Genomic DNA, 9,465 nt, shown 5'->3' with positions numbered 1-9,465 from the left:
GGACACGCACCAGTGCGACCAGTGTGACAAAGCCTAGAACCAGTTTAGAGGTAATTCAGTCAGTTTTTTTAAACAAGCTAATGTGTATATAAAAGATTTGTTACTGGTAATACAGCAAAACTTTATTGTAGTTTTTAAAGTTCAAGTTAAACCATGTGAAATAAGTTGGATAATACACGGTGTTACATATGGGACACAAACGCAGCGTTTTGGGACAACATGGTTTCTGTTGGGTTTACACAAACTGTAAAGATGTTATTACGATGTTATTACGATGTTATTACGATGTTATTACGATGTTATTACGATGTTATTACGCTCAATGTTAGCTCTACATGGGTGTTAGATTTCAAAATAAAATCCTTTTAAACGATCGTCTCGTTTCATTTATCACCAGCAGAACAGTCTCCAACAGTGTCCAACTTTATGGCTCATAATGGGCAAAGACGCGGCTACAACTTTGATGCTAATCTGAAGTGAATAAAACTATAATAGGACATGAAATGCATTTAGATCTGTACATATGCTGTAATGATCACATGATGTGGCGCCATCCTTTCTGAAATTAAACCGACAACAGATTTGTTGTCTGGGGCATTTAACACAAACTGATTTGAATAAAACGACATCATGAATGCAAAAAACGATGCAGCTGCATTCATATTCATATTTCCTCCTCGGTTCCAACTATTAATACAGAAATGCAAATGCATCATTCTTTTCTTGAAATTTAAACACAGGTTTATAAACGGTCTCAGCAGTTCTTAAGTACATTTATTAAAACAGGTAAACACTTACTAAAACACAGTCATTGTGTCCTTACATGCTGTCGTTTTAGCAGACTCTCAAACCAGTTTCAGTCCAGTAGTGTCCGTATCACTGCCGCCCAAAACCAGTATCACGAGCTCAGTGTGTCACATGGCCTTGCTTGACCAGATGGTGCTATTCAAAATGTTGCCAGAAGGGATAATGAGCATCACTCTCATGCCAACAGTTATGGCAAAGATTTTATTCTGCACGTTTGATCTGAGACACGACTGGTTATCCATCAAAGTTCAACACTTTAAAGTCCACAACTTTCCACACTCTGATAAGCACATCCCAGCGGTGACCGCCCCGCCGGTTCCCAGACTGCAGCCTTGCCGTTCGCTCTGGGGCTTATTTTTAGCTACACACATGGCACTTTTCCATTTTATCATTCTTTATTAAACATCTTACAAAGAAGTATTTAACTTTAATTAGTTTTACCAGAGTGTGCATGTTTATGGATGTTAGAGAAAAATATAATATAAAATAAAATATAAATATAAGGTGCAGATACTGCACATCTGCAGTCCCCATCAGGTCACATGTGCATATAACCAAAAGTCAAATACAGAAAATGATCCTGCTACTTTGGCCCTAGTGCAACTCTCTGTTGGTCTTTGGTTTAAACTGCAAGAGTGGCTACAAATCTGTGGTTAAGCTGCACTTCCTGCTGTTTCTCCCTCTGTACTCGTTGCTCTTTAGGTCAGTATGTGGTAGTTTTCCATGTCCCAGTGGAGATTTCCTCTCGTGCAAGCTTTCCTCACGCGCACACTGAGCCCTCATCCTTTCTACACAAAATTCGTTTGTCTACTTCATAAACAAGACTAATAGTCAGCAAACATCTTGGCTTCACTTGGATTCTCAAGTTTAAAATACATGGAAAGTTTGGGAAACTATGGTTTACCCTGACGGGAGCATGAATGTGGACAGCAGCGGTGGCACCGAAATTTATTCAGTATTTGCTGAGGCATCAGATTCTCGACAGCTGGCAGTAAAGAAAGAGTCAGGAGGCTGGGTGTAGTGGACACCGGTATATGTCTAAGCACCGACCTGGCAGATCTGATTACAATGTTAAAAACATAGAGCTTAACCCTCATCAGTAACATGACAACTGTAACATGCTGTAAGTATGAGCACTTTTATGAAACTTCACTAAAGTGTATTATTGTGTTGTCAAGCTTGAATGCATTGTAAGTGAATGGGTTCTGTTTGTTCAGCTACAACTGGGAAGAAAAACTTTCTGACCAATAAGGTGGAGACGGTGGCATACTTGTGTTGTATCAGCCTATCGGAAGGTTTTTGAAGGTCTGATTTCAAGATATAACACTGGGACAGATGATAGTTTAACAAGGCTGTAGCAATATTACTGTTGTTATTGCTAATGACTGTTACGTGTCTCTGCTGGAGCAGACCTAGAGTAGATATTATGTTTTGTCTGTCCCTGCTCTCATGAACAAGGCATCTTTCAAACTGCTTGAAGGAATTTCTTCAGTTTCCGTAAGGATTTTGCCAAAGTTTAAGGTCATCCCAACACTGCGACACTCATTCTGAGTTCATTTGTGAAGTGTGACAGAACTTCACACAAATGCCAAACAGGACAACAGCAAGTTAAAACAATGCTGAAGTGTTTTTATTGTATGACGAGCAGAAAAGAATTTGAGGTTGCAACGTTATCCTTGTTGCACTGCAATCTTGGGATGTGAGAACCTGAAAGCCTGAAATCTGTACCCCATCCACAACACACCTTTTCTCTGTACTCCTCCCCAGCACCCTGCAGTCACATGCGCCTGCAGGTAGATAAAAACCTCAAAAGAGACACTGGTCGCCATTCTGCTCAGAAGCTTTTCAGGAGCTTTCAGAAGATTCACGAGTTCAGGCGTCTCCACCGTGCAGACATACAGGAGCAGGTATGGACCTCTCACTCGCTACAAAAACATCTGAGCTGTATTCGGTGCAATACTGTGAGCCAGTTTCTTGTTTAGAGTGGATGTTTCAGGCTACAGCAGCATTACAGTAACTTTTGTGCATTTTTCCTGCAGTAATTGTGCGTTTACAAACACATTTCAGCAGCACATGCAAACCATCACAGTATAAATGCAGCTCTCTGTTTCCATATTTGGCAACCTTTGGTCTTCCACAACAGCTCCAGGACGGTGTAACCAGGGCAACAGAGTAATATATTGTCCTAAAAGGATAATATTTTACCAAGCCTTGCAACATGCTGCAAATAGCGACGCGCTAAATAGCATGTTAGATAAACTGCCAAAAATACATCCAGAGGAGCAGGTGTTTGGTCTCTCACTCTCATGTCATGAGCTCTCAGCAGATGGTGGAACATGAGCCGCTTTGTTTTGGACTAACCTCCATGTTAAACTGGACTTTATGACAGAGAAATATGGAGTGAAAGGAAAGGCCTTACTTCAGCCTGCAAATCGGTTTTTAATGCACAGGAACTGGAAATTATTAACCTGATAACCTGGGAAGTCATTAGCTTACATACGTGTAAAATAAATATGAAATCATTTGTAAGCGTCAGTGTTTCATGTGATTTCTAAGTCATTTTTAACATGTGACCTGTTTGGTGTAGGATGCATTTGGTGGGCACTTTGGGGCTTTTTCTGACCTTGCTGCATCTCTCTAACTCGCTGCTGCTGGGAGCCTTTAACATCAAATCCTTCGGAGACACCAAAGCCTCCAACACCACTCTGATGAACATCATTACCAAGGTCTGGGACTTTTCCCTCTTTGGTAGATATGACAGTTTGTACAAAATGTTTACATCCACCCATTTGTAATGCAATTTGGGTCAGAGTGCTTTCAAAACCAATCCAGAAGTGTTATCTTGTGTGTGCGTTTTGAAATAGTTTGAACTGAATTTTGAGAAATGCTTTGGATGATTTGGCCTGTTGCAGAAGTAAACCTGAATATTCCCAGAATATTCCCACCTCTATGCTTAAGGAATGATCAATGAAATAACTGGATGTGCAACAGCTGTAGCGTTGCCTTTACAATCTAAAGCTTAACACATGAATTTTTTCGTGCAAGGTAAAATATAAACAAACGTGATGTTGCAAGATGGACAATCAGCTGATTCATTTTCATTTTTTATGTGTGTTTTGCAGATTGTCCAACGCTATGACGTCATTCTGATCCAAGAGGTCAGAGACAGTGATCTCTCAGCAACCCAAAAACTCATGGAGTACGTCAACAAGTGAGTCCACACACCGAACATGGAACATTCAGAGTAACACTGAGCATGAAATGCAAACGTATGGAAACATAAAAGTGTGTGTTTGTTTCCCCCCAGAGATTCTCCTCAGTACAAATACATCGTCAGCGAGCCTCTCGGTGCGAGCACCTATAAAGAGCGATATCTCTTCCTTTACAGGTGCACCACGATGAAAAAAATAAGTCTCTACTCTACACACAGTGAAATGATATTTATTCAGTTCAATTTTATTTACACAGCGCCAAATCACAACAAGAGTCGCCTCAAGGCGCTTTATACTGTCAGGTAGACCCTACAATAACACATACAGAGAAAAACCCAACAATCAAATGACCCCTATGAGCAGCACTTTGGCAACAGTGGGAAGGAAAAACTCCCTTTTGACAGGAAGAAACCTCCGGCAGAACCAGGCTCAGGGAGGGGCGGCTGTTTGCAACAAAACATGGTTCGTTGCAGTGATGCCGTGTAAAAAGCATTTTTAGTTCTTGCTCTAAATATGTATTTTGTAGAAAGGGAAAAAGTCTTTTTCATGGCAGAATGTGAATAGTTTGATTGTTTTCTTTGTTTCTTAAAGCCAAACAATTTAACAAAAATAAAAATGACTTGTTCACGTTGCCCGGGGTTAAAGTCAGGATTGGTGTTGGATCATCATCATCACTTAGACCTCAGAGGGTTAAAGAACCTCCCATAAGTTTCTCAAATAACCATTCAAAACAACTTGATTAAAAATTTATATTTCCAGCATGTTTGTAGTGTTTGAGGCATGTTTGAAGTAATTTAACGGCAAATCCTCCGTCTTTGTTCTGGCATAAACATACATCTTATACACACTCAGAATTCAGAAGAAGTGATTTAAAAAAAGGGGAAAAGCAGAACTACAATAAATTTGTCCCGAGAAGCAACTGGACATGTTTAGAAATGAAGTACACACTGGCAGCAAATGAAAAGGTGGTGATTTTCTCCACAGGGAGGCGCTGGTATCGGTGGCAAAAAGCTACACCTATGATGACGGCCCGGAGGAAACTGGACAAGACGCCTTTAGCAGGGAGCCGTTTGTCGTAATGTTCTCCTCCAAACACACTGGTAGGTGCTGTGGCTCGAGTTATACAGCTGTTTCTGCATCACACTGATAATGATGTGGATCCTCATTCAAACATTTGTGCGTGGTAGTTCCTGGGACATGTTAGTCACTAGTCCTTTATCATTCTCATGCGGTGTAAGCGCCTCCGTCACTGTCAACACTCCTTCGTTCCCTTCTCTTCTGTAGCTGTGAGAGACTTTACTCTGATCCCTCAGCACACCTCCCCAGAATCAGCTGTTCGGGAGCTAAATGCTCTCTATGACGTGGTGGCAGATGTCCGCGCTCGCTGGAACAATGATGTATTTACAGCCTACAAGTAAAAATCATTTATTTGGTGGAAAAACACACATTCGGTAAATGCGACTCACACTACTCTCCCTGCAGGACATCGTGCTGCTGGGTGACTTCAACGCAGGCTGTAGTTATGTGTCCGGGTCTGACTGGCAGCAGATCCGCATCTTCACTGACAAGACTTTCCATTGGCTGATCACTGATGCGGCCGACACTACCGTGTCGCAAACTGTCTGCCCTTACGACAGGTAGACAGATTGTGGCAGGTCGTTCTGATGTGTGCACGCAAACTCTAAACTCTAATCATCTTTCTGTGTTTGCAGGATTGTGGTCACTGCGGACATGATGAGAGGAGTGGTGAAAGATAGTGCGAAGGTGTATAACTACATGACGGACCTGAATCTCAAACAAGATCTGGTAACAGATGAATTTCAATCCTTATCTCTGTAAGAATTCATTTGAACTAAAAAGCACAACCTGCCTCATTCCCCGCTGACACTAATGGAAACGTCAATATAAAAAGTTAACATAATGCTGTATTCACTGCAACTGAGACCATAGACTCGTCAGCAAAATGTTTACTGAGCTCCAATCAGAAGAGAGGCATTCTACACAAAGGGCAAAGCAGTCGCCCCATCAGAAATCATGCAGTTTTAAAGCACTTTTGCTTTTTTAATATCAGCTTTGAGCTACAGAAAATCGAGCAACTTTGTAAAGCAGTGGCTGTAGTAACGACCACAGAGATGCAAACAAAATCATAATGCAGTGTATACTGTAGTGATGGCATTACCATGCAGGCACGTTGAGTTTTTCAGCACTGGAAAGAAACCTGTGGAAACTGAAGCCGTCTGCAGCACAAACTGTGAGCCACTAAAAGAACGGTTTCTCTGTCTCTCAGGCGTTGGCTGTCAGCGACCACTTCCCCGTGGAGGTGAAGCTGAGCGGTTAGGCTCACGTTGCTTGAACCGTGACTTCCACAAGCTTTCCACACATCGTGCTCAATCTGCAGCCAGCACAATGATCATTCAGTTGGGGACTACTGTCAGCCACAGCTTCATGAAATGCAAATGCACAATAAAGCCACTAAAAGAATTTCACTGAAAACTTGTGTGTTGTAAAGAATTCGGCTTCTTGTTGCAGTGGAGCACATTTGTCTGGAACATTTACTGAGACCCTTTGTTGATTTGGAAACCTTTAATAACGCGTTTGTATTTTATTTCACTTCCTTTGTCTGCTTAAATGTCTTCAGAGTTTTGAGTTACTGAAGTTTTTTAATTAATTTCCCAAAACAGCTCAGACACACAGCAAAACACTAACCTGCAAAACTGAGCCAAAAATGTTGAAAAAACATAAAAGAGCGGTAGAGTAATACATCTGTAGGGGAGACCGGGGATAGTTGTCACATCTTTGACATTTCTGTCTGTAAATTGGAGCTCTTTTAAGGTAGTGGATTCAAAATGTAATGCAAAGTATTTACATGTCTCTGCTATTAAATAGTGCAGCTACTTTCTCTGCAGCACAATTACCCATTGCATGGTATGGCCTCAAACACAAAGAGTGAAATGTTACAATTAACCCCATAGTCTGGGTTAGTTGTAACATATCCTGGGGTGAAATGTAACACAATGAAATAAGAGTACTAACAAAACATTAACATGTAATCTTTGTTTATTCAACACATGAATGCACTTACATCCATTTATGTAGCTGTGTGTGTGTGTGTGTGTGTGTGTGTGTGTGTGTGTGTGTGTGTGTGTGTGACAGAATGCAGAAATCTAGCTTTTGAACATATTCCAACCCCCCAAAAAAGACAAATTATGGAATTTTCTGCAACTGAATATTTCATTAATTTTGGTTGGTCTTCCTTGAGTTTGGCCTCATTGGCTCAGTGGGCATTATAACCTACAACTCTTGCACCAATTTTGAACATAACAATGAAGCTGAAAAAATGTAGTTGTTCACCAGCATCGCAATTCCATTACTTTTTATCATGGCTTACCTTGGTGTGGTTTGCAAAGTGCTTCAGAAAGATGAGTGTTGTGTTCCGTAATGTTTATATCATATTGCACCACTAGAGGGTGGTGTCGCAAAATAAGAGGTAAAGCGGAGCCGGAAAAGGTTTAGAGAATAGAAAGAGATAGAATACAGTTAGGTGGCTAGCTGATAGCCGATGTGTGTCACTGCTATCCCTTGGATGTTAGTCTGTGCTGAATTCATTAAAGAGCACTGTTCTTCATGAGGACTGGTTATTACCGCCCACCATTACATTTTGGCGACGAGTAACCCTGCGTGTTTTTTTTTCTCTGCTTTGAGTTTTTTTGCCGAGTCATCATGACTGCAAACGTCCATCCGCCACCGATGTTTTTGCCTTGCCCTGGAGACCCTCCTTTGCCATTCAACATGTGGATGCGTATGTTCAACAATTATTTGCTTGTGATCAATGCAACAGGGAATGCTTGGCCTGAAGCACGAAGAAGAGCTACTTTACTTCACTGCTTAGGAACTGAGGGACAAAGGATTTTCTACTCACTGCCAAATACAGGTGACACTTTTGCCTCTGCTGTTACTGCCCTAGAACAATACTTTTCACCCAAGGTAAATGTTGTTGTGGAAAGACATGCTTTCAGACAGCGAACACAAGCTTCACATGAGACTGTTATCCAGTATGTGGCCAGCTTGCGTGACCTTGCTTCTAAATGTGAGTTTGATGACAGGACAGAAGAAATGATCCGTGATCAGCTAGTTGAACATGTGTCTAGCCCCAGCATAAGAGAAAGCCTCTTGCTTGAACCTGATTTGACACTAGATAAAGCTGTTACACTGGCAACACAAATGGAATCTGCAGTCCAACAAGCTAAATCCATAGCTGCAGACAGCAGTACTCCAGTCCAAGCTGTGCAGTCTCACTCGCACTCCATGCAGAGGAAACATAAGTACAATGCTCACCCTGCAAAGCCATCTCATGCAACAAAAACATCTAAGAACTGTTTTAGATGTGGTTCAAACAGTCATTTAGCCAACTTTCGTCAGTGTCCTGCTGCCAAAGCTACTTGTAAACTGTGTCATAAAATTGGACATTTTGCTCGTGTCTGCTGCTCATCCAAGACAAGAGATGTACGGGAAGTCCATTTACCAAAACTCACAGTCCTTTACTTAACAGATCCTTCTCATGCATCAAAAGGATTGCAATGCAGCATAAATGTGAGCACACCTACGTCATCAGCTAAGGATATTGAACTGATTGTGGACACAGGTTCTGCAGTTTCTATCCTGCCTAACCACATCTACGAAGAGCACTTCAGTGGTACGCCACTAAAACCACCTGACCTTCAACTAGTTACATACACAAAGAAAACAATCCCTGTGTTAGGCTGCCTGCAAGTCACAGTGAGCAGAGGAAATGCATCTGCCTCAGCTGTGTTCTTTGTTGTAAGAAAAGGAACTCCTCTTCTTGGAAGAGATCTGATGGAAGCGCTGAATGTCAGCATTGCAGGCAATACTGTTCTACCTCCATGTAGTGAGCCTACTGCTTCTGTGATGTCTACAAACCCATCACCTGCTTCTTGCATCCCTGCTGCCCCAGATATTGGCTGTGTGCGTGCCTTTGTGCATAAAGTGAAAGTTGACCCAACAGTCAAACCTGTGCGTCAGAAGCTGCGACGTCTCCCGTTTGCTGTGAGGGCTTCAGTTTCAGCAGAACTGGATCGTTTACTCAAAGCTGGTGTCATTGAACGGATTGATGCATCACCATGGGTATCCCCAATTGTTGTGACAGGACGGAAAACTGGTGGAATAAGGCTGTGTGCAGACCTCCGTGAACCAAACAAAGCTGTGATCACTGATTGCTACCCCTTACCACATGTGGATGAATTGTTTGCCAGCTTACAGGGTGCAAAAGTGTTTTCTACAATTGATCTTGCAAATGCATACTACCAGCTGCCCCTGCATGAAGATAGCAGAGATTTGACAGCATTCATTACACATGATGGACTCTTCAGATTCTGTAGAGTACCTTATGGACTGGCCTCTGCCCCCTCAGCTTTTCAGAAAATGATGG

General features: G+C 41.9%; 1 protein-coding gene across 4 annotated transcripts; it reads left to right on the top strand.

Moving 5' to 3' along the window:
• Positions 1 to 1,797: 1,797 nt before the first annotated feature.
• Positions 1,798 to 6,503, top strand: dnase1 (deoxyribonuclease I). 4 transcript variants are annotated; one of them, XM_085270041.1, is made up of 10 exons: positions 1,798 to 1,930; positions 2,575 to 2,714; positions 3,395 to 3,533; positions 3,930 to 4,018; positions 4,094 to 4,195; positions 5,004 to 5,119; positions 5,304 to 5,416; positions 5,502 to 5,656; positions 5,732 to 5,825; positions 6,307 to 6,503. In XM_085270041.1, the coding sequence occupies exons 3-10, from the start codon at positions 3,396 to 3,398 to the stop codon at positions 6,355 to 6,357; spliced, it is 858 nt and encodes a 285-aa protein (XP_085126167.1). In that variant the 5' UTR covers positions 1,798 to 1,930; positions 2,575 to 2,714; position 3,395; the 3' UTR covers positions 6,358 to 6,503. The 4 variants fall into 4 exon arrangements, with proteins under 4 accessions (XP_085126167.1, XP_085126171.1, XP_085126170.1 ...); XM_085270045.1 differs by having other exon boundaries at positions 1,802 to 1,930; positions 4,115 to 4,195; XM_085270044.1 differs by lacking the exon at positions 1,798 to 1,930 and adding an exon at positions 2,181 to 2,304.
• The last annotated feature ends 2,962 nt before the right edge of the window (positions 6,504 to 9,465 follow it).

Source organism: Mchenga conophoros, linkage group LG4 (genome assembly GCF_057382185.1).
Source record: "Mchenga conophoros isolate Kocher_MC1m ecotype Shallow Benthic linkage group LG4, M_conophoros_male_GT1.1, whole genome shotgun sequence".
NCBI lineage: Eukaryota > Metazoa > Chordata > Actinopteri > Cichliformes > Cichlidae > Mchenga > Mchenga conophoros.
Note: the sequence above shows the minus strand (reverse complement) of the source record. Positions and strands in the feature narration are given on the sequence as shown.